Genomic DNA, 26,136 nt, shown 5'->3' on the forward strand with positions numbered 1-26,136 from the left:
AATTTCTGTCAGGCGCACAAGGGCAGGCCTAACACTGCTGCTGCACAGTCTTTGAAGTTCAGTTCAAACCCAGAGTGGTGATAAAGGGGGCACATTAGATCAGTCATGGCACAGCTCAAATATAGACAGTCAGAAAAAAAAAAAAATTTAAAAGGCCATCCAAGACTTCTTATGGTTTTAGCAGCTCTAAAGCTATTGAATAATGGGACATTTTCAGGGCAGCATGATCCACAGTAACATTAGTGATGCGCACTGTAAACACAACCACTGAAGCTTATCATTAGGGGAACCAAGTTAGAAAGCGGAAAAGGGAATTCATGATACCCAGGCAATTAAAAAGCTATTAAATATCCAATTAAGATACCTTGTCAAGCAAATTACCTTGTAGGCAAATGTAACACAATTAATGCACCATTATTTGTATTAGACATGGCATTATAGGTTTATTGATAAAAGCAACTGATTTCATTTTTCCTGTGCAGTACACAACACCTTATCTGCTGCGAGGCGGCGCTCTCCACGGAAAACCCACTGACAACACTCCAATGCTGCATTTCCTTTTTTCTTATAGACTGCACTTAAGCTTCTAATCAAAATCAGTTTAAAGGACAGAGACGTCAATTGAAACTGGACAAAATAGTCTTCCCAATGTGTTTTAGATTTGAAATTTGTGGAAATAATAGTTTGTCTGTTCACAGTCGACATAATATCGCTCACATTACATTAATACAATGTAGATGTTTTCTTTATTTCTCGTATTATATAAATGTTGGAGACAATGGGAGTCACCAAAATAAAACAATGATAAAATACATGTTTTCTCTTATTAATAGTAATAGGTGAATTATCCAGTGTTTAGGTTTATACCTCCATTGATCAAAAAGCATTGATTACAGATTAACTTTACATATATATATAATACTACAAGCATTAAGTATTACTTGTATTATCAGTATTTGGCCACCTCTAGTCTCCTCTATTAATGAGAAACACAGAATGATCTAAGGAGAAACTAGCACAGGCTGATAGACACTGAGCACAGCATGAGTTAGAGAGAGCTGGGTGCATGGCATTAAATCTCCTCAAAATATGCTTGCGCCGTGCAAAAGACAGCGTGTGTCTCTGCAACCTCCATATTTAAGTCATCTCAACAAGGACACGTGTTAACACTGTTTGAGTCTGACTTTTGCAATTCACTGCAGCCAATAAGACGGGCACATAGCGACAGCTTTAAATATGCCATCACATTTGGAGTGAGGCCCGCGCCACCTACACAAGATGACAAAATGGAGACTGGGGAAATCATGTAACATTTATCAGATCTAACTGAATTCACACTGTTCCATAGACAGACATGGCAAAAACTGAAAATAAGTCAAACTGATTTGTGAGGTGTGTGTGTGTGTTTTGTGAGTTTTGTGGATTTTTCGTAATGTAGCTAGAAAAGTTTATTGGCAAATTGAAAAACTTTAAAATATGTGTTGGAATGGTGCAACACAAAGTTTAACATTCTCTGCAGAAAATATAATGTGTACTATTTTCCATCTGTGAAAATCTAATAGGTGATAAAAGCCTGGCTCTAAATTTAGATGTGTTTTGGTGTCTTATGCTGTGAATTAAACGTTCTGTGGTATATCGAGGTCCCTGTGAGGTGTTTGGTTTTCTGCTTTTGCCACATGGCGTCACTGGATGCTATAGGTTTGTTTTTTGCACACTGGATTAGTCTATTGTGCATCTCCAAATACTACACATATTTTTTGTATTGCGTGCAGCTGTATCCCAGGGCAAATATATTTACTAATATCATACCTGCACTTTGCTCTGATCAGGAGCCCTTCTCTGTTTCTTATGTGTTGAGTCAGTGGAACCTATTTTGTTGGAAGAAGGTATTTGTTTTATTAGTTATAGTTTGTAAAGATTGTAAACAAAATGATAATAGTTGTTTTCTCCTTCTTGTATTGATCAACCATGATTTTTATTCAATTGATTTATTTTTTTTTTCTAATTAAAAACAAATAAGTATGGCTTTTGGTTTTAATTTCATGAATAAGACAGACTTTACCAAAAATGTATTCTTTTCAAAGTCTTAACTCCAAAGAACCTGCTTTTAACAGAATATCGGCTGTAATTTAAGACTCTAGCTGATGATAAAATATTTAGAAGCAGAAGTAATTTTACTAGTGCTGCTATTCTGTGTATTCTGTGTATATTATTAGACATCTTCAAAACTGTCTTCTTAACTGAAATGCATTTCCATTAATAAAACCTCAAATTTGATGTTCTTTTTAAAGCCTGTTGAAAGAATCTGTGGGTGTCCACCAAAGTTAAGTTGTGGGAGCCCAATGTGAAATGCTTATTTATTTGAAGCAGCTGCAGAATGGTTAAATAAACTGGAGCTGTCCACCCCCGTTTGCTTGTTACTGCCTCAGCTCCTGTCTGTCAAAGCTGCACTGCACACTTTAATGTTTTTTCCCCTTGAAAATAAATGTCATTCTTTGAACCAAGGCTTTGATGACAGGCCTTTAGATTCATAGTTTTAAGTGAAGGCAGGTTATTTAGTTTTCACCATCTTACATGCCCCTGTTATTTCAATTATTATTATGACATTATAATGATGCATTGTATACAATTAACATTTTGCATGATCTAAACTTACTGATATTATTTGCTGTTAGTGTGTTCTTCAATCTCCTCTTTTAATTAAGCCACTAATGAGTCTCAGTTAAATGATATATAGGTGTCATGAATACTTTCCTATCTGAAACTCGCGCTCGCTGTCAGACACCCAGGTCACAGATTAAAAGTGTGTGATATGATAGACCATATTTTAACAATGTATTAGGAATGTGCTAAAATGTGCCTGTAAATATCTTGGTTGAGGTTTAAATCTAGCAGAAAATGAACCATAGAAGGACAGAAATATGTCTGTATTTCTATATTTTGTTTTTTATCTCTGTTTGTGGTAATAGTTCTAATTATAGTTGATATCTTTGTCATTCCGACGTTGCATATCTCCAAAAGAACAATTGAGATATTATCAATTTTTCGACACATCTCCCACTTCTACCACAGATTAGAGGTCTCATAAGTAAAGGTCACTCAGCCCAATTCTCCTCATGCACCCGGCCTGGATCGGAGACTCACAATCCAGCATTAATTAAACACTCAGACAGAAAAACCTTTGTGCGTTCACTAATGGTGGCTCAGCGTGGATACCCAGATCTCATTTAGACTTTGACCGATTTTAGAGCTCTTAAATCATGCTCCTCTTTGAAATTCTGACCAGGCTAAACTTCTGGACGTAGGTTAGTACTTTTTAATTAAAGTTAAATAAATACTATTAACAAACAGAGGTGGGTATATCACATTTACTTGTGTATCATCTAATCAAAGTAATATGGAACACCTGCAAAAAGAGCTGTTTAAAACTTAAAAGAAACTTGCTGTGTAATCTTATTAACAAGGGTATAAAGTGCTGTTTCTGCACTTTTATGATTAATTTTGCATTCCATTATGTGTGATACTTGAACCTCAACCAAGACCTATATAAGAGTCGCATATCCCCTCGGCCAAGTGCTTGCTTCACGTTTCCGTACTCGCACTGATCTATCCGACTATAGTAAGTATGTAAAATGATAAAATCTAAATTGCTGCAGAAATATCACGCACACACCCAGATGAAAAACTGTTAGGTAAAGACACGATCGATATATTTCTGTGGATCTGACATTATCTAGTGTGAATATTGTTATCAGAATAGAAACAAAAATTATATGAAATGTTATGATGTCACTACGCACCATCTTCTATAGACTTTCTTTAACACAGCCACTTGAACAACTTCACTCTCTGTGTTAGTTCAGAGCTTGGCGACTTTCTGTGGCTCAACAGGCTGCTGTTGTTTAGCTTTGCTTGTCTCCTGTGTCCACAGTGTTGTGCATGATGACTATAATGACGCTCTTTACAGCACAAACCCTCAGTCTCCGGCACACACCAAACGCTGAAACAACAGTGCGCTGGTCATTAACCCGCAGCATGGCCACTGAGCCTGAGCAACCATTACTGCAGCAGTGTTAAAGGCCTGAGAAAAATGTGTGTGCTGTGAAGTATATACAACGCACCCACCACGACTCAAGGGGGCACTGGGCATTTTCCGCCTGTGTACGGCATCGGCTGATATGTTAATATTGCTAATTGTTTCCTAATTAGATGCGAGTCAGTGAGTCGTATTTTAATGCTCTTCAGGGATCATTACAAAGCAAGAGGAAATTTATCTCTCCTGATGGATGACAGTCAAGTCAGCAGGATTTCCAACAGGAAGGCTGCAGTTCAGACGGAGAGATATAGGTTGAAAGGAGCCCCTGTTCTCTGCAGTCGCGTTACTTAAGCACTCCAATTTCAGCGTGGCACAGAGCTACATCACAAGTTAATCACACATTAATAGCAGCTCTGTGGAGATTTAACATTCACTGACAGCATGGGAATCATCAGCAAATAGGCCTTGAAAAGAGAATGGGGTGATATTCAAAAGTATCACGGATGCTATTGGTATAATACAAAGGGATTTAAATGGCCACAACTGTAAATGATTGGTAACCTGCTGTTAGATGAGTGGCCAGTCTGGTCCCTGTGGTATTTTATAATATGGACACAGTGTCAGAATGAAATGGAAGGATTGGTTCAGGTTGGATTCATTTCGTGGCTGGCAGGGGTTATATGTGCATCCACAGGAGGGGTAATACAACCCTCCTCTATCTGCAGTATATTATTCATATGCTGCTGGTGTAAGTTGTGTAGCTCAGACTCCGTGTGTGCATAGGTAGTATGTTATGTTTAGGAAGTACTTTCAAAGAAATTCAAACAGATATTGGTAGGATTCTTGTGTGTCTAGGAGAGGGTTTAGTTTTCACAGTTTTGTGTGAAGACAACACTTTTGTTGTAGAAACATATTTGTATCCCAGATTGTTTCTCCTTTTTTGCATTTGCCATCCAAAAAGTGTTGTTTTTTATTTGTTTAAAACAACAACAGGCTTTTCCTGCGTCTCTGTTCTCTCTCAAAGTCATTTCACTTGTTTGTATTGTTCTTCCCAGCTGGGCTGAGGTGGCACAGACAAAGGCAGATGTGTGACTGTTTGTTTTGGAAGTGTCACCGTTAAGCCTTGCCTCTGTGTGTATATGTATTTGTGTGTGTGTGCATGTGTGTGTGCGTATGTGTGTTTGTGCAGATCCCTGTGTTGGTGTGTTTCATTTGCCCCATGTGTTGTCTGTTTGTGGTCCACAGGTCCTCCGCTGCATTGTTCATCCGCCTCCTCCTCCCCTGTTGAGCACCTCCCATACCCTCCCCCATCCATTGCAGCCAATCAGAGCCAGGGAGGGTTGCTAGGTAACAGTGCGGCTCAGCCAGCCCAGGACTCTGACTCTGAGGATGAGTTTGGCCCCAATTCATTCTTAGTTAAAACTGGCTCAGGAACCCTCTATGCTCCAGCCACTGCAGCTGCTGATGGTGAGTTGCTTTACACTCTACTGTTGCTTTCTGAAGGTTAGCCTTGCTGTTTCTGGACATGTGGTGTAGGTCATGCAGATGGCTGTGAGCAAGAAAATGTGTTTTGCAAGCACCATGACAGAGTTAGAAAGTCAATACTTTGCCTTGGGAGAAACGCACCACTCTCTGAAGTAAGGTCTACAAAGTTCAGAGCCTCACTGCAGAAAGGGGCAGTTCTGGTTTCAGTCGAGAGATTTGTTGCACATTTTCTCTGCAGTTTGGATAAATGTTAGTGAGAGTAATGATCTGGACAGTTGTTGTAGGAGTTCAAAAACAACTACCTGACAATGTCCTTCACAAATGAAGTGTTTCTGCTGCTTTACATCAGTGGTCTGTTTTTGAACTTTCACCTTTTCCCTTTTATTAAAACTTTCAGTTTGACTCTCAATTCTGGTCTTCGTGAATATTTTTTTTAAATACTTCATCATTGTTAATAATAAATCATTGAAAAATACATGTACATAATAACACAGGGTCGGTGTAAGCCCTTATTTGTCCAGGAATGTCAATGCTAAAAATACAGGGAAATACATGACATTGACTGTGTTTATATGTTTCAAAGGTAGTCATCTATACATTGTGTTTGAAACTTGCCTATTTCAAAAACAGCGTACAGATGACTACTGTCGAAACATATAAAATGCTGTTAATAATTTATATGGCTTAGAACTAACCAAAGGGTTAAATCACATCAAAGTCTGAAGTGCACCAGCTGTCTGCACAAAAAGCCAGCACAACAAGTTATTAATTCCAGCAAAATCTCATCCTTAATTCCACTGCAGCAACACGCTGGTCACCTGCAGTGACAGGGCCGTGGTGTGGGGCCCCAGCTGAGAGGACGCCCTTTGCCCAGGCAGAATTATCCTACAACAATGACCTCATTTGCATCGTTACAGCAGGCAGGTTTGCCCCGGGCTGTCAGTGAGGGGTACAGAACTTCCTCATGCTTCTGTAATCGTCCTTAGGCTTTTCAGAGATCTCTTTTAAGTCACTGCAAATATAAGGATTTACAACATGCTGTCATCACCCATTTCACCTGTACAAGCCGCACCATGGAGCTTTGCTTTAGAGGCCTGTTTTGTTGTTTAAGCTACTGCTGTGGGGGCTATTTAAATCATAAAGAAAGAGTTGTGTCTGTCACTTAGTCAGTTGATCCTCCTCTTTGTGGATGTTTGTTTGTTTAAATCTATGTTTTTAAATGTGTCAAGGATGTGGAGGTTTTTATTGCATTGATTGTAGTTCTATATTAGGATTATTTAACAAATATGTGTTTGCATTGCTGTGCTCTGGAAAAGTGTGAACGATTGTGTGATTGAATAAAATATTTGGACATTAGGATGGACACCATTTTGCAATCAAGAATATTAGAGATCTGCTGTGCTGAACTAAAAACGGTGCACACTCTATAGAAGTAAACGCTCTGAACAGATATTGTAATCAGCAGTAGTATTTACTCTAAGTGTGAGTTTTGGAGGAGGGGGTATAAGCCGGGCTTGTTTGGGGCAGATGAAGCTGCTCACTGAAGCCTGCAGTCCTTTTATGACATGTGCTTCTCTGTGGCCCTGAGCTTTCTCTGAGGGGCTTCTTCCTGGGGAGGCTGCCAGTGGGAGTTTGCTGCCACACTGAGTAGAGAGATCTAAGACACTGCGGCCTACCAGTATTAGCATCTCTTAATGCAAAACAGCAGGGGTCCGACCAGCGCTGGCTTTCAGTGCTGCGGGCTCCCCCCTGAAAGGGCCAGCACAGCAGCACCAGCTCACAGCTGACCAAGCAGGAATGCTGAGCTGTGGTAGAGCTGAGGGAAGCAGCGTTTGGAGAATTCAAATAAGTCTTATTTTGAATTGCTTAATCACTGTGTGCACCCTCCCCCCTGTGGGAAAAGTGGTTAAAGAGGTCACCACACAAAATAATTGAGCCACATACACCACGAAGAATGAAAGTGTCCTAGGGTAAATCATAATTTAATGAGCCGCACATGGCACGAGGCATGGCCCTGTTTTTGGGAACATTTGCGACTTCTCTTTGGAGTTGACATATCAAATAAAACTGCCTGTACTCCCTGTTGATGTTTTCAGTGAACTGTAGCCAACAGACAGTTTGTTCAGTTCTATCCTCCATGCTGTTCATCAGTGCACAGAGACCATAGATAATGCATTTTGCATACCTACATGACTCTTTTTATACTGACAGAAATGGAGATGCATCACTTTCATTCCATGATAATTGTGGACCATCTGTGCCCTCTAACTGCATTGCGAGCCTCTTGATGGATATACAACGGAGTGACATCTAGAGCAGAGCATATATAACCAGTTTTCTAGTTCTTACTTAAGCAACTCAAAGAATGACAGAAAATCCATTTGATTTCTCCAAGGAACAAATGACAAGTGTGGCCACTATGTAGGTATAGACACAATATGGAATAATTACCAAAAAGACATGTTGGGACAATTCATGTGGTGAAATAAATGAAAACATAAATCTCTGACCTTTACAAAATGATTAGTGATATGGATCTGACTCAACCAGCACTTGTATTCTACTGTTTTACTAAAATGTTCTTCTTTAGTTATCTCTCCATATCTAACCTTCTCTGTTAAGGGCATTGTCCAGAGAATATTAATATATGAAATGCTTATGTACCAAACAAAACTAAGATTGCGTATGTAGTTATTGTATCGATGTTGTGGCCACATTACTCAAGCCTATTTGCTAAATATGTGTGGCAGTCCTGACGTCTGGTTAGTAATGAGGGTGAGCTTGTCTTCACATCCACAGAAGGTGTACATCCCTTATTCCCACAGTGAGCAGCAGTGAGAGGCGCGCATTAGACCCACCATGTGTTGTTTGCCGTACCTGTTACCTCTCAAATAAGTCCTGGACAGACAGGCTGTATTCCCGCCTGGCTCTTCCCTTCAGACTGCTCTAATGGTGTAGGAAACTGCAGCAGCACACAGCACCTTCTGGGAGACAGTGCAGCTCCACTGCCTTCATGACAAATTCTATTTGTATTTTTATAGACAAATGCTACTCAACTGGAAATTTTGCTCCTATGATTAGCCATCGGGGCTGCAGCAGTAAGCAAGATCTAATGATTTATCTGACGCGGGATGGCTTTTGATTAATTCTGTATGGAGTGGCTCACACCTCAGTGCTTCACACGGGTGTCCGGGGCATGTCATATCACTTTATTTCATCAGGTGTGACCGTCACTGTGGCCCATTTTATCCTCTGTCCTTGTTCAGAAAAACACCTTTTCCCCTGGCACCTCCCTGGCCCCAGCTCAAAAGAATTCTATAAATGAGCAGAGAAAAGGTCCAGGTTGAGGGGGAGACTGGTTCAAAAACGATATTTATAACTGTCAAATATCAATTTATATATATCAGTATCGATTTCTCTATTCCTCGTTCTGCATTTGAACCAGTCACCAGTCATCAGGTCATGTATGTGAATGAATTTTCTACATCAAAACATGTTTAAATGTTTTTACTGATATAAATATTTTAATATAGCTACAGTGTTTTTTATCGTTAAAATCTATTACAGTACGTTTTACCGCTTATGATGTAGTACCTATCTTTAAAGGTTGAGCAGTTGTCTCTAAGTAATTAGAAGTAACCCGGTGAGACAGACATTTGCGGTATCTGTCGGGGCGGAGGGTGAAGTCCTACCTAATGAAGTGGATTTGCCTTAATTACTTGTCTAGAAAAGCGTCAGGAGGCCTTAACCAATGAGCGCACATTGTTAGAAAGAAAAATGAAGAAGTCACATTCCCAGACTTAATGGATATCTTTCGCCTTCTGTTGTGAAAGTTTGCCATTGTAGTACAACCTCCCGGCTCTGTCCCTATGATAACAAATGAATCTCCCTTTCTTACCAGTTTTCCTTGTGCAAAGCAGGTCAATAGAGAACCATTTATTTTTTCTGTCCTTTAGACGGTGGAATGATCGGTGCTGAATCGCCACATCTGCGGGGGTCATCTCAAACTGTGCTTTCTCTCATAAGATGTTCTGTTTCTCAGCTTGTTGGGTTTTGGCTTGGATCAGGGGAGCATTCAGTGCACTTTAGAGGCTACAGTATTTATAATGGATTATGTATGCTTTATTGTACATTACTTTGGAAATAAAAAAAATAAATGTTAGTGAGGAGAGTAGATGAGGAGGTGTGTAAGAAAAAGCTATAGAGGAGTATAATGCATAGATTACTGCACGATCTCTATTGAAATGTCAATATATTGGCGACAATGTTCCACAGTATGACATAGACATAGTATTTTAAACACATCTGTCTCCTTGACGACACATGGTCAGTTCTGTGGAGAGGCAGCTCTGCTCAGAAAGATGTTTTTTTGTTGTTATTTTCAAGTGATTTTTAAACAATAATAATAAACTGAGCAAACTGAGGATCATTCAAAACAAATCAATAACATCTTAAGGGAGAAGACAAGCAGATGCATTACCCATCATCAGAAATGTTGTATAGCCCACCTTTACTTATTGTTAACTCTATTTGGTATTTTAAATAAACTACTCTCTTATTTCACAGTATTCACAGTAGTTTATCAGGATTATGCGATGTGGCGTCTACTTTCTCTAAGCACCTTGTAATGTTATTCCAGTTCTTATTGCATTACATTCTCCTTAAACGAACTACCCACAAATGAAAGTAAATGAAAAATAGCTTGTAGTGAAATAACTGTATGATATCCTTGACTCATTGTCCTATGATAAATTTGCATGTGCTGTCCGTGCGTTGCATTAGCATAACCTCATTAATGGCCGTGGGGATCAGGTATATTAGTGAACAGCAGGGAGGTCATCAACTACTCTGTGTGGCTTCTTCTTTCGCCAGTCTATTGTTCCCTGGGACTGTGGCGCTCTCTCACATTGTCTACACTAAATACCAGCCCGGATTTACTCCGAGTTTAGAGCCATCTGTCTGTGTGCCTGCCACCATGATAGATTTCCCAATAACTGGAATAACTGGGTATAAAATTACTTCAAAGCTATAAAGTTTGCTATGTGCACAAGCTGGCAAGAGAACAGGCGGGATCAGAGCCAGGTCATGGTTGGAATTAGTGACTGTATTATGTCTTTTTAATGGGCTGAAACTCTACATAGAGAAGTGAGTGCGTGCCTCTTGTCAAGCACAGATTTGGGCGCCTGGGAAGACAGCTCCTTCAGCAGGTGTTTAAGGATTAGATGCTCCGCACTTGATTTCTGTTGTCTTGTCTTCCCTGAGCCATTTGTCAGCACTCGGCTATGAACTGGAGCTGATGTAATTCCACTAAGCAAATCTATTATTCAACTAAATAGATTTCAAGCCTTTCCTAAATAGCCCTTGTGCCTAAACAACACTTTATTGCTAATGTGATTGCCGTATGTTTCTCGGGCGACTTTGTGAACATTTTAAAACCCTCAAATGACCGCGAGCTGGCTGATTTGTGCGAGTAGGTATTGCTTTAATGAAGGAGCTGATTATAAAAAATAAGCCCGTGTGTTTGTGTTCCCCTGCTTGTGGCCGTAAATTGGCAATTTAGCCTAGTGGATATGTGTGAAATAAAGGAGGCTTACTGCTGTACGGAGCTGCCTTGCCCTCACTCAGCGTAAATCCACAAGTTCATTGATTGATGAATGGCTTGCCACATGTGGAACCAAATGGATACAAGTCTGTGAAAGGAGCCGGCCGTAACTCTTGTGAAGCAGTCGGATCAAATGACACCGCACAAAACCGCTAGTCACATTGTGGACTTGCAGGATTCTTTTGATAATAAAATACAGTGCAGCTATTTCATGGGCTCTCGGTTGTGTCTCTTAAGGGCTAATTTTGATAAACATTTTTTGTAAAGTTATCCATTCTACTTTGAAATCAGCTAAAGTAATTACAAACGCCGAATTAAGTCTTAGCAGCTTGTGAAGTAACTCTCCTAATTTACATACAAGTAATTCTGGATTGGCAGGGGGGCTATTTATCCTGCTGATTTTGGGCTCAGTAATAAGTTTTAATTACTTTTATTGTATTAAGGTATTTTCTGGGTAATTTTTGTTAAATCAATCTTAGGTAAAGGTTCCTCGGATCAGTCTTAAATGTGTACTTTATCACCGTCATGATTATAATGAGATTTTTCCATTTATCTGTGGTTAGTTTCACTTTTCTATATAAGTAAATGTTTTAAAAGTTAAGTTATAATCCACCAAAATTACAAAGTGCTTTGCTTTTGTGGTACGCTGGCTGGTATTCATTGACAGATAGGTCATGATCTGGTCTATATAAAGTGTCAGTGGGCTTTGTGGGAGGCAGACGGCACATTCAAATAGAGACAAGATTACAGAAATAATGAGGCTTTTTCTTAATGAAAATGGTACACGAAGTGCTTTACTGAGCTTAGTTTAAGACTTTTGTTTTACTGCTAATTGCTAAGCTTCTGGTACAACTTTGAGTAATTATCTTCAAATGAGAACAGTTTAGCTGTAGTCAGAGCTAAATTGATTTGGCTAGAACTTAAATTTGTTTCTTTCATGTTTTTCCCCAAAGTAACAAATAATTAAAGCTTCACGGGGCAAATCATTTGTTCCTTTCCTTTTCCAGACGGCGCCTTCCAAAACCACTCCCGGCTGCGGACACCCCCTCTGCCACTGTCCCATTCCCACTCACCGAATCACCAGCACCATGCGCCCTCCATTAACTCCTTAAATAGGGGCAACTATACCCCCAGGAGCAACCCCAGCCCCGCCCCCACCGACAGCTCCGCCCCACCTGAGGGACCAGCCAGTGGGCAGGACTCGGGCAGCGCACAAGACAACTGGCTCCTCAACAGCAACATCCCGCTAGAAACAAGGTATCAGTTATTCATCCTGCTGAGACTGTATGTGGTGTAATGTTGACTGGGGTTGTGCCATCCAATGTCTTTTTTATGTACCCCGTTCTGTATTAAATTATGGCCGTGCTAACAAGAAGCAAAGCAATAAAATAGGAAATGCTAGGGGCAAAGGCCTACATTCGTGATGAACATGACTTTTGGCAAACAAGAGAAAAGTGCTGCTTATTGGATCTTGCTCAAATCCCTTCAGCTCTAACAGTGAGATCACTATGAACAGATAAGTAATAATAATCAGGTTAGGTACTTCACCAATTTACCTCAGGCTCTGGCCAGCTGTGTGCTTCATTGTCTTTGGCCAGATTTTTAAAAATGATTTCTTGCTATGATTTCTTGCTATGATTTCTTTCTTGCGGTTTTGAAATAAAATGTAGTATTTAAGGTTATTAGACGATAGCTGGTGTTTTATCAGGCTATATCCAAACTGAAATGTGCACTGTAGTTCTCTAGTTTTTGAAGCAGATCACTCAACAGGAAAATGAGCATCAGTGTGGTGGGTAGAAGGACAGTTACGACAGTACGATAATGAATGATTATGCGTCATGAAGCTCCAAAATGAATCGGGCACAGCTATTCCCTCAGGTACATAAACAGATGGTGAGGAGAGTGAATCTGCAACAGGCTTTGAGCGGAAGTAACCACACGTGTAGTCCCTGTGACCTCTGGCCTCCAAAAAGCACCGACTGCTGGATAATCTGTAATGAAACTGCAAGCATTAGTATTCAGAGGAGGACAGGAATATTAAACGTCACTTTCATTTAGTTTAGAGTGTTGCAAAGGGGCTCATCACTCACACGGACATGATACATTTTCTAGTGGTTATTCACATATTTTCTTTTTTTTTTTTTTCTGGAGATGTGCCAGAAGTTGGTTGGCTCAAACAGGCCTTGCCATTTTCTTGTGAGCGTCTGCCAGGCAGCTCTCTCTTCATTAAAAGTTGCATTCTCTCACACAAAACAAGCTTTAGGGACTGTGAGCAGACTTCAGCTCTGGCCTCGAAGGAGCAAGGATCAAAACCAGGCTTTTCTCTTGTTCCACTGTTGCTGTTCAGCTGCCCATGCCTGCATGTGGACAGTTCATTTCTCCATTACATTGCTGCCGTGTTTCCTTATGGAACAGAGCTCTCTCCTGGGGGTCTATTACGGGAGAAATGAGGCGTGTACCCTGGCCTGAAATTGGATAGAAAATGTCTTTTGAAGTTGTTTTATCCATTAAGTAAAAAGCAAAATTGTATAAGTATGTATGTACCAGTTGTTTTTTTTTTTTAGATTAGAGTAAAATATCATCAAAATTTTATAAAGTTGATGTTTCTACTTGAAGTGATGCATTTTTTTCTTTCGATCACAATCCTAAAGGAGCCAGAACACTCTAATGTTTATTAGAGAGGAGCAGGACGGTTGCAGAGAAGGGCAGGGCTCGTACAAAACAAGGTACGGCGCTTCACTGGGGAGGGACAGACGAGACCTAGAGCTTCTTTGTTCTTCAGTAGCAGTAGTTCCATAAGGCCCTTGGTTTATTTGTCACACGCTCAAACTCCATTCGTCACCTCCTGTTGTCGATGTTGCTTTGTGATCACAAACTGTAATGGCCTATCTGTGTTTTTTTTCCACGCACGTCTCACTTCTCACGCTTCATATCCATCTTTCCACTTGTGTGTAGAAACATAGCAAAGCAGTCATTCCTAGAGAGTTTACAGGACAACCAGATTGAGATGGACATTCTGGCTCGCCACGATGCCCCATACAGCGACGGGTATGTTGCATGTTTGCTCTCTGGCCCTCTCTCTGCTTTGCCATGAACACATTTATGAGGCTTGCTTTATGTTGTCATCATATTTTCGCTATTATGACATGCTTTCAATAATCATTTTGTGTTGTTAAATCTTGTGTTCTTTTTGTTTAATATAACTAACCTTTTTCTTCTTAACTTCACCATATTCAGTTACATTAATATATTAATATTGAATGTATCAGACATCTATGTGCTTACTGATGAATACATTGCAAACCCTTTATACAACATCACCTTCATGTCCCTGTTTCCTTGTAAGTCAGTGCAGCTGTAACAAGCTGATCATATGGCTCTACAGTACTACACGCTTTATAGGATAGTCCACCATGTTTTTCAAGGGCGAATAAGCTGCTAAACCACGTCACTACAGCCTGTATATCTTCCAGGGACAGCCTTGGAGCTGACACATAGTTACCACATCTAACCATGCTGGCATGAATACATAAACAACTGGGCTCACAGCTCTTCTGATACAGATTTAATATTGATTGCTGCATGGTCTAAGAAAGCCCACACTGCACTGTTAAATAATGCAGCTCAAATACCACTACAGTCGTCCTGTTCAAGATGACTTCCACAGTGGTGCTATAGGTAAACTGCACTGTATGGGGAATCAATCGCATGCATAATAAACAATGTAATGCTTTAGGCAGAAGCATATTTCTGAATTATTGTAAACAATGAAATGTCTTAGCAAAGCTTCTCTATAGTAGTAGAAGCACACCTAGCTCATCTGGTAGTTTATATTGCACTCATTGTAACTCCACTAAAACATTTTACACTCAGTTACAGAATTGTAGCGCCAGGGACTTCACACCAGGTGCATGTTTATTTCTTTTTTTATATGAAATGAACCAGTGCCTGCTTTTTTTCTAGGCACTTCTTGTTCAAGCCAGGTGGAACATCACCAATGTATTGCACAACCTCCCCAGGATACCCTTTGACCTCCAACACAGTGTACTCGCCACCCCCTCGACCCCTCCCCAGAAACACGTTCTCACGGCCTGCCTTCAGCCTGAAAAAGCCCTACAAACACTGCAACTGGAAATGTGCTGCTCTCAGTGCCATCCTCATCTCAGTCACTCTGCTGTTCCTCTTGGCTTATTTTATTGGTAAGTACAAACTCACTACACTCTTTTTATATATCTATAAGCGCAAAATACTCCAAATAGAGGACTGGACTGTCCACGCTGTTCTGTGTGCAGTATCAGTATTGGAGATTGCAGAAAGGTTCCATATGTATTGGTATTTGTCTGTTATTGAAAATTTTAATGTTGTTAGGCACCTATATTGCTTTTGAAGCTCTCCAAGTTTCCATTGCAACAGTTTGTCACTGGTGCCTCAGATTTAATTCAAAAACATTAATGAGTAAAATTGGAAGTAGTAGAGCACGTAGGCTAAAACTGTGGTTGTATGTTTACACAATGCAAATCATTTTATATCACAGTATAAAAGTGAAAACATTTGTGAACTTAACTATAATTTCACCTACATTTGTGGCCTTTGCTATGAATTTTACATTCTTAGTATCAACAACTAATTCCATAGTGGACAATACCTGTATTTAATTGTATTGAATGTGCATTTCCTATGTGCATGACTTACTGTATTCATAGACTGACTCCTTGCCTACACACCTCATCTGAAATAACATTATCATTCTTAGATTGGGTCGAGTGAATCTGCAGATGGGTATGCCACTTTCTTGCTCTTGTGAATAGGTCAGATATGGAATGAATTAAAAAGACATCAGCCATCACACAAGAGAGACTCCACATGTAGAATTCATTTTTTTCCTGATAGACGATTTCCTAACCAGCACAGCCAGGTCCCAGCTGGCCAGCGATTATGGGCTGTGATATCTGGGCAGCAATGCCATTAAATTAGTCCTGCTCTTTTTGACTGCTGTCATTTCCCCGGAGACGATATTCAAATTTGATAATGCAGCATCTTGTTTATCTGAGAAATCTGCAAATATGGTCTGGGGTTTATAGCGCTTTAGCAGTGAGAGCTCAGCAGCTGTTTAAGTTCACAGATTGTTGTTGTTTAAAATACCTAATTTACCTGAACATGTTTGTAGAGGTGTCAACTACAGAGTTAGCATGTTTTACATAATAAGACATGGTATTTGGTTGTTTTAAGGGAGGATTATGTTATTTGAGCTCTTGTGGCCTTTCTGATTAAATAATCGCTGTTTTTTTTATTCATTTTGGAGCCCCACTGTTTTTTTGCCAATTTGCAGCAACAGCATCCAGCTCTGAGTAGGTAAAAATTAGTATGAATAGTATACTTTGTACTGAAAACATGAAAGTAGTTTTGAAGGATAATATATGAAGTTTGTGTCACCCCTGTGTGACCAGGTCAACCTTAAATGAGCCCCGAGCGTTTGATGGCTCTTCATCAACCACAGCAATTACCAGACACTGAATCTCAGAACATCTTCCAGTGCACCAGGAGCAAACATGCTGGAGACCAACCCTCACCCAGAGCAAGGCTTCCAATCAAGAACAAGGACCGTATTTAATTAAACGCTGATGAGAAAATATATCTAATTCCAAGTGCTATTAATTATTGTGGTCTGTAATTGGTGACTCTGGGTGAGATGTCTAATGAACCCAATTATGGCTCCTGACAGATGTTGGTGGTGTGGCTGTATTTTGTCACAGATTTTTAAAATAGGTTCATGAAACTCAAAGCGAGGTTTTCTGTTGGACGTGTCATTCTAATAGTTGTTTTTCTAATTGGATATGATCTTTCTGTTTCTAAATCAGTAATGTGATTTATATCTTTTAACTATAGAGCTATAAAAGAAATAAAAGCTAGTCTAAAATTAATATAAAAACCCTTTTCTTTAATGCCATAGATATGAGTGGGTGTATCTGATAAATGTAATTTTCTGCTCAGTTGGAGATATTCTTAAATGTAATCACGACTCATAAGTTCCCCTGCTAGTTTCTTTTCTAAGAATGGTGAGTCATGTTTGTTTGACAGCATAAACCACATTTCATGCCAGTTTACTCACCCACCAAAATGGTTAAAACAGTTTTTCACATTTTAGTTTGAGGATATTTTGTCTGTCAAACATCTCTTTAACCAAAACATTAATTACAAATTCAATTGGTGTTGGTGAAAAATGCAGAAATGTCAAACCCACACAATCCAAATACCCCCTCTAACTAAATGCATCACATTAGTCTGCAGCATGATTTTCTCAGCCTTTTAGTTTTCAAACCAAAATCTATTTAAAACCAAGAGACAGGTGAACAAATGTTAAGATGCAGATGATATACATGCTCCATTTGATGTTCCCGTCAGCCCGTGAGTGATGCTGTTTTGTTGGAGAGCCGGGCTATTTTCCAGGAGAGTGCAAATTAAAATGGCCCTCTACATAATATTACTGTAAGAGGTGATTTATGCTATGGAGTGTTACAGAAAGAGAGTGGATGTAGTTAAGTGAGGAATGATCAACGGATAGCTGCTGCATTTAACACTTCATTGTTCAAGTGTTTTCAAAGAGATTAATTGGATGAGGTTAGCAATTTTAGGCCATGGCCTACTGTTTTTGGAAACAGCCATATGATTTATTACCTTTTTAGATGGTTTCGTGTTGTTTTTTTGTTTGTTTGTTTTTTTCTTTTTTTTCTTTTTTTTTTTTTTAAGGAGATTCATTACAGTTACCCTTGAAGTATGCATTAGTGAAAAAGTGCTCTCTACATCTCAGGATGGAAGCACAGAAATGCTGGCAAGTGACCCACAGCCATAAGCAGGGCTCAGAGATTGGCTGAGAAGACTTCTCCTACTCTACCTCTGTTCCCTAATTGGCACATAGCGTGACCCAACTTCCTGCCAAGAGTCTAACGAAAGGAGGGCACAACATACGCTCTTGGACAAAATGGGCAGTGGTTGCAAGTGTTCTAGTCTTGACAGGTCAGTGGCATCAGTGGAACTCAGACGCAGCTTGTCTCTGCCAGTGGCCATCTCATTAGGGCTACCTTGTTATTCCTACAAGCTGTCTACATTTTTAGCCAATTTCAGCAGTGTCATTGTAACTGTTTGCAAAGTTTGAGGAGCAAGAAAACAAGCAAATAGCAAGGCTCTTGACTGGCTCGGGTCCAGTGCTCTGCGTATCACATTTACCAAGAAGGGGCTTGAGTACGTCTTTGGGGAAAGGATGGAGTGGGCTCTCTAGCATTTTTCCATTAGAGGCCTGAGGGATGGTGGGGATGAAAAACAGGGCGCACAAAGACGTGATTATAGGACACTTGGAATGACACCCGCCTGGTGACTTTGCAGTGGTCCTGCCAGAAACATATACTGACTGCTTTCCATTTAGCCAGTCCATTTTACAACACAAATCATAGATAATGGCTTCTGGAACTTACGAAATGACAAACAAAACCATTTATCTCTCCACACGGTGCGTTATAGACATAATGACAACCAAAGGGACTGGGCAGACATTTTTCAGATGATGAAGTTGTTGCTTATCTATGCCTTTCAAAAGTCTAACCCTGAATACAAAGGCAATGCAAATGGAACAACCACTACCATGCTTTCTGTGTGTCCTAGTACCCAGCTCTGGTTTGATCTGCTACTTGTCTTATTCATGTGGCATATTCAGCCAATTTAGAGTCCATAACTGGGTCTTGGTAAGAACACTGCATACTTGAGAGATCCGTGTTGAATTTAAAGTAGAGAGATTTATTATGATGGCTTCGGCTCAGTGCAGCACATTATTGTCTCAAGTTTGATTTTTATATTAATTAAGCACATTTCAAATGGTTAATCGAGGTAGTTTAAAATGACAGCTTGAAAATGTACGAAGATTTATGTGCAATTTAAAGAAATATATCGGGCCTTAATCATTAAAACTGAAGGGAACATTTGACACACCAGGAAAATCTTTTTTTCACTCTGCTGGCCAACTGAATTAATGGTCCAAATGTCTTTAGAGCCTAACTTTTATGGAATCTAAAAATATCCTTCAAATGAGTGCAGGAATCTCATTTGTCAGAGTAGCAGCAAGTAGTCAAAAAGAAAACTTCACCAAAATGTCTGTGCACTTTATGTTATAATTCAGTGAAAGTTAACATCTGGGTTAGCAAAAGATCAAGGTACAACTTGTTTTGAAGTACATTCTCGACTCGCTAAAAACACTATATGCAACTACAAGGGCTGCTACATTGAAACATTCGAATCACTCACCTGGCTTCTTACCAATCCTAATTGAATTGCGTTGTTGGTATTTATTTGAGTAGCTAAGAGAAGCAGCAAACCAATAAAATAGCTCTATTGAGTTTCTGGGGCTTTTCTGCTGACTGTTGACTTCGGAGGTGGCTTTTGCCTTGCTAAGCTCGTCTTGTCCGTTCTCTTATTGGTGATCTGTCATGGTCTGCCCCTCCTCCTGCAGCCTGCACTTGGTTGCAATTGTTCCAGAGGACATTTCTTTTGTCGACCTTGTAAAATATCAGCATGTTTCAACCGCGGTGTTCACATTGAAACCGCCCTATGGTGTCTCTCTGGTAATGTGTCTCCCCTTTGTCCTCTAGTTTTGCACAGGACTGGTACGGTAATGGGGCTGGAGGAATGACGAGGCACCAGGGATAGACCTTGCCACTGTGTAGAGACAGATGTTGTCCTATGGGGTCAGCATCACATTCATCACCAGATCGCACTACTCAGCACTTTCACAAAATGCCATTAACCATTAAACTAAGCATTGTTCTTTGGCTTCTTGTTTCACCATCTTACAGCTGGCATCTTTATAAAGTTTGCTGATTAGATACATATTATGGGCTTTGTAGGGAACTTGCATGTAGACTGAGACAGTCTGCACAGTGTTCTGGAGAAACAAGACACAAATTGGATAAAGACAGTATTCGGAGTAATGTGCGAATGTTGTCATAGTTATTAACTGTAGGAAAATTATCAATGGTTATTAGTAAAATGTATAAACTTTCACTAGACTCATATTTTGTGTATAATAAATTTGACTAAATTTGAAATATTTCATTGTGTGTGTAGTGTGCTACTATTATGCAGCTATTTAAAATACAAATTACAATTTAACTTTTTGGGGGAAAGTGTGTAATAGATCATATTTAGAGTTAATTTAACATTGATAGATCTGTTTATTCAATGCATGTTTTAGCTCTACACGTGACTAATTGTGTCGGTTCTGATTTGTGTTGTTCTTATAGCCATGCACCTTTTTGGGTTGAACTGGCACCTACAGCCAACGCAGCGACAGTTGTACCAACTTTCAGAAGACAATACCAGTGGCCTACCCTTTCCCACAGACCTGAGCCTCTCACCACAGGGCAACACAGGCCTGGAAATCAAAGGAAAAGATGACAGTAAGTGTTGGATTACTAATGAAGGCATGATCTTGTTTTTCAGAGTTAGTCGAATGAATGTCACGCCACAAGTACAAAAAGTTTTTCTAATCTTTAATTTACTGATGACATTTTAAGAGCTCAAGTGCGCTTGGTATTGCGATTATGCGTGAGTTTGATGTTTGGTAGTCTACACAGTGTACGCACACAGATCTGCATTGTAATCCCATGAAAGTTGTTGTAAGTGGGAAAGTGTTATTTGTTCCTTGAGGAGAAAATGGGAAGGCTTAGGGGACTGCAGACAGATTAGCCCCTCTGTCCCCCTCAGAAACCGATGTGAGCCTTTCATCTCAGAACTCGGGCTGCCTGCTCCTGCCAGCTCCCCCCTCGGTACCATCCGGAAAGTTTGCCGTGCCCTATTCGCGTACAAATGTGGTCAGATTTAGCCCTGTGATTTGCCACTGGCACACTACAAAAGGTAGAAAATGGAAGTATTACCATATAGATGAATCCAGGAGTTGTCTTTTCCATTTACCAGACAGCCCAAAGTGTGTTTAGCTAACAACAAGCATGAATACAGCTGAGCTTAGTGCACCCATACTTCCCCTGCTACTGCTGATAGAAAATCAATAGCCACAGATTTCTAAATAAGTTTCCTTTGTGCTGTTATGTCAAAAGCAAACATTGATTTATCTAAACTAAAGGTTATAAAGGCGATGTATAATTGTTGACTCACACAACATGATCTTTTTAAACAACAGCTTTAAACTTTTCTGGCGGAGGAAGGACCAGCTGTATTTCTCTTTGGAAATGTTATTGCTGTGCCTGAAATGTTCCAAAGTATAGCATTCAACTGGTCTCTTTAATGTCAATTTTAACTGCAGTTTTTTATAGCTCCTATATACCATAAAAAAATATGCATTCTACTTTAAGTGGGGGTCGCCTCTCCACAGATCTGGACTGTATCTTGGCTAGTGCATGGAGATAGATATGTTTAATCTCTCCTGAATTCTGCATTTGTGATTTTAAAGGTAATCCAATAACATATAGCATAAATTGGCATGAAAGTATACATGGACCCAAACTGTATCATCCAAGGCCAATCTTGTCTTCACTGATAAAATGTAATATTTTTGATGGACTCTGGTGAAGGCCGCCATCTGCCTCGCCACATTTAACCTAAAGCTGTGTCTGTCACTATGTCCTGGGGAGAGTTGCTATGGCGCTTTTGCAGCCATCTTGACAGAAATGAGCTCATCTACATGGGCCAGCAGATGTTACTATTTCCACTGAGTCTAATGTAAGATATATTATATAGAGCCCATGACTGATATTTTGAAGTGTTTTAATCTAGCCACATGAGGCACAAACCAGTGTAATTTTGTGACATCTGGTCGTAAACCTATTTCTAATCTACACACACATCCCTGCTTGATATGCTCTATCCTCCCCATAAGTGAAAGGAAAGAAATGCTTATTGCTGATCATAATTATTTTGCAGTTAGGTTATTATTATTAACAATATAATTATCTTTCAGGAATTGTTAGTTTACATTTATTCATTTTAAGCTTATAAACTAATTTGACAAGAAAATGTATTGCTACTGTTTTTTGTGACAGGCTTATACCTACACTGTTTTTATTTTTATCTTTTATCACCTATAGGCCTGCAATTGGGGGCAGTGGACACAGGGGTCATTCATTATATTTTTCTTCTGCCTGTCAGCGGTGTGATTGAATATCTGTGATGTGTTCAGACTATCATGCTTCAGCAGACTTACTCTCTCTGGTCTGCTCATGCTGGATTAATGGTGTGATCTCTTTGACCGATTTACTCTGTGTGCAATGCAGGCAAATTGGACAGCTTGTTCCCAGATGACAGCTATATAGATATGGGTGAGATTGACGTGGGCCGCAAGGTCGCACAGCAGATTCCTCCTGGTATCTTCTGGAGGTCCCAGGTCTTCATTGATCATCCCATGTACCTGAAGTTCAACGTGTCCTTAAGCAAAGATGCCTTAGTCGGAATCTACGGAAGAAGAGGACTACCTCCATCACACACACAGGTAGAACCCAGTGTTATTCAGTAGTATTTACATTTGTCATAATAAAATAATAATAATAATAATAAGAAGAAGAAGAAGAAGAAGAAGAAGAAAGTATTGTCATTTCTTTGTTTTGTCACAGATATTCAAAAGTATTTTGCTTATGTTAATGAATACTCATTCATACTTTATTTAAACAAGGTTTTCACATAGGATATGTAAACCAGGAAATGATCACAGTTCATCCAAGCACCAAGTGCCAAGACTTACTCCAGCTCCTCTGGAATGATGAGTTATTCATGCAGACCAAATGATGCAGGCTATAAAGAGAGCTGAAAGCACTCGGGTCTCGTGTGTCACCTTAATAGTGTGTCTGCGGTCCAATCTGCCAGGCCCCTCACTCTGTCTGTCTGTCTGCAGTTTGACTTTGTGGAGCTGCTGGATGGGCGGAGGCTCCTGGTCCAGGACACCCATGGCCTGGAGGGCCCCGTGGCCCTGCAGAGGAGCCTGGTTCCCATTACTACTCACGACACAGGATTTATCCAGTACTTGGACACAGGCATCTGGCACCTGGCCATCTACAACGATGGAAAAGAAACAGAGACTGTCTCTTTCCTCACCACTGCTATAGGTGAGTGCCCTGGGCGTGACCTGCCCACAAAACCTGTAATAGTAATCCACCTAATCCCTGTAATAGCAGGCAGCGCCACTTTATAGTAACAGTGCAGACCAGAACATGAGTCAGACACAATTTTGGGCAGATTTCAATAGCTGAGAAAAGTGTGGGTTAATCAAGGTGAAGTTGAATATTACAAAAAATCAGGACATCAGTGCTATCCTGCCATGCCCCTGAGTAGGGCATTGAGAGATCATAATATCCTCATTAGCCTGAGTGTCTTCTGAGCAAATCAGGGGTCCAGCTTCTAGGATCCATTTGCATACAATTCAAAGGATGATTGTACCCTTCTGCTAGTGCCATTTTTGATCACGGTTTGTTCCAATTTCCATCTGTTTTCCATATATCAAAGTGGAGGTGATATTTCTTGTCCCTGAAAAATTCCAGTGAGGCACATGTCTCTGTTTATAACTTGTGTCCTTACTAATGAACGTCATTTCATTTTGTACACTCCTCTTTGTTCTCTCATAAACGTCTTTGATTAGCACCGCTGTATCACACGAGGTGTGAGAGGGCCTGAGGTGTCGGCTTTCGTGGGGATGGCAGCTGGGAGCTGTTCTCACATGCTCTTTAATTAAAAGCTCCTGGGCCAGAGTCCATCTGTGACAGGGCTGTGCCAGGCAGCAGATCGATGAGGAGCTGTCCTCAACACCAGCGCTACACCGAAAGGAGACAGACAGGAGATGCACTATGGCCCCTGCTGTGCCAACAACTGCTGTAATTTAATTCCTAATATACAATATGACACGAGGCGAGGGAGTGCGGCCAGCCTGTTTACGTGAGCATACTTCCTACTAGATGTGGATGGAGGCCTCATGTGGTTTGAAACAGTTGAAGATAAAGTGCTGGATGGGGTGAACAGTGTTAGTCAGAGCATTCTGCCTCTGTTCATTTGTATCAGGGCTGATCTGCCCACAGCAGCTCAGGGGGAGGCACTGGGGCCCTTTCCAAAATGGGTCATCGGTTAAGTGCCCTTCAGCAGAAATTGAATCTCACCTCCTGCCTGAATTGTATTGAGCCATGGTAGAGACAGCATTGACCTTCAAATGGAACAGTCTACGTGTACTCATGTGGGGGATTTCCATAATGGCCAATATAAGACAATGTAGTAAATTGATTTCTTGCTAAATACATAGTTTGATCTTAATTTCCCTTTAAACTATTCAATAAAATAGTATCCTTGATTTTTTGCTTTTTACTGTTTGTCTGATTTCACCACATACACTGTAATGCCAGCCTCATTACTCGTACCTCCATGGCAGTATATTCCATTCTGTCGATGATATTTCTTTGGACTTTAAAGCAATTTGTCCGTGCTTCCTAGAGCCAGACATGCTCAAACCCACACATGGCTTTATGTGAGGCACACTGTCTTATTCTATAACAGACCTCATTCTGTAGGCCTCTCAGTACACACAAGCAGCCATCATTCATAGGTACTGAGCATCCTCTGAGAACACACCAAGGCACTGATTAAAAATGCCCACTGCATGCTCCTCTGTCCTCACCAAGTAGAGAGACTTGCACAATAGTTGGCTCCCCTGATATGAAGGGTAATGAATTTCAATGAAGCTTGGTAGAATCCATGATTTATGCGTTGGCCTATGTCGAGTGTGTGGCTAAAAGATATTCATGGCCCCCCTACTCTCCGAGGAAACACAAGCAATAGACATCGGAGACCGCAGGCTAACGAGCGTGTCAGCTTTCAGAAATAGTTCTGCACTTCCCTTCAGTCAATTTAAATATGTGTGTTGTTCGCTTGAATCTGGACTTCATAGGAAAGATTATCTCAGTTCAATGAATTTGTAGAAATTGTATGGTGTTTGAAAATAGAAACAGTATGTCCTTTCATGTCTTTCTATACTAAGTATAAACTACTATGCTGTGTAAGAATATATACATGAGCCATGGCTTTCATATCTCTTTCCCATGCATTATTGTTTTACTGAGTGGAATTTTAATAACATGTATTCACACAGTGTAACTAAGAAGATACCCACATTGTGCAGCCCCTCTCACTCTGAGCCAAACAGCCCTGCCCTCATAGATGTTTGTGTTGAAAACCATCGCAACACGACCAAAATGCTGATTTGCCTCCACCGTGCTGGAGGACAAAATCTCCCGTCTTCCTTAAACTAGGTAGTAAAGCCAGGCCTGCAGAACCATAGAACCATCAGCAATTTTTCTGCATATTTTTCCTGTCTCTTTATTTGAATTTTATCTTCAGTCATGATGGACTGTTGTCTAGAGCACAGATAGGCTCACGTTTCCAGTCCTTTGTGGAGCATAGGAGCTTCTTTGTTCAGTAAGTTTTGCCTCAGAGCTTCGCAGCCTCGAGGCACTGGACAAGATTGGATATTTTTCAGCACCATTTCAGGTTTAATTTACTCAGTGTCATGTTCCACAAATCTGCTGCTGTGAGAGCCTCAAAAGTCTGTGAACTATAGTTTTTCATAAAAACTACTGACAGAATACGCTAGCTGAAATAATTATTTTGCCAATATATCTGACTTAGTTACAAGGATAAATAGAGGAAATAATTCAGAGTGCAATGCCGATCACCTGTTTCCTGAAACTCTTTGCGTTTGAATAGGTTTCCACTAAAAACAGCACTGTATCATATATTAAATACGTATTATACATGCATATACACTCAGCTTATCAGAGGAAATATATTATTACATGATGGACCTCAAATAGGAAGAGTCTGCACAGATGTAGAATTGTTCATTAAGTTTTTATCTTTTTATAATTGTTGCCATTTGAAATTCTGTTAAATAAAAACAACTTTATTTCAAATTGGTTTGCTGCAGGAAAGAAATATCGATGGAAATGGATCATGTTCTTACCAGTATCATTAGGAATCAGAA

General features: G+C 40.1%; 1 protein-coding gene across 3 annotated transcripts in view; it reads left to right on the forward strand.

Annotated features, from left to right (window-relative positions):
• The window catches only part of tenm4 (teneurin transmembrane protein 4), a 113,994-nt gene that overhangs the window by 39,822 nt on the left and 48,036 nt on the right, over positions 1 to 26,136 (forward strand). The window contains exons 4-11 of one of the 3 annotated variants that reach the window (XM_055225874.1): positions 5,282 to 5,503; positions 12,131 to 12,380; positions 13,775 to 13,849; positions 14,079 to 14,171; positions 15,087 to 15,322; positions 20,411 to 20,566; positions 22,397 to 22,611; positions 23,011 to 23,221. In XM_055225874.1, the coding sequence (XP_055081849.1) occupies positions 5,282 to 5,503; positions 12,131 to 12,380; positions 13,775 to 13,849; positions 14,079 to 14,171; positions 15,087 to 15,322; positions 20,411 to 20,566; positions 22,397 to 22,611; positions 23,011 to 23,221 (1,458 nt within the window). The remainder of the gene's footprint in view (positions 1 to 5,281; positions 5,504 to 12,130; positions 12,381 to 13,774; positions 13,850 to 14,078; positions 14,172 to 15,086; positions 15,323 to 20,410; positions 20,567 to 22,396; positions 22,612 to 23,010; positions 23,222 to 26,136) is intronic. The other 2 variants (XM_033977623.2, XM_055225875.1) reach the window with 2 other exon arrangements.

Source organism: Periophthalmus magnuspinnatus, chromosome 13, assembly GCF_009829125.3.
Source record: "Periophthalmus magnuspinnatus isolate fPerMag1 chromosome 13, fPerMag1.2.pri, whole genome shotgun sequence".
NCBI lineage: Eukaryota > Metazoa > Chordata > Actinopteri > Gobiiformes > Gobiidae > Periophthalmus > Periophthalmus magnuspinnatus.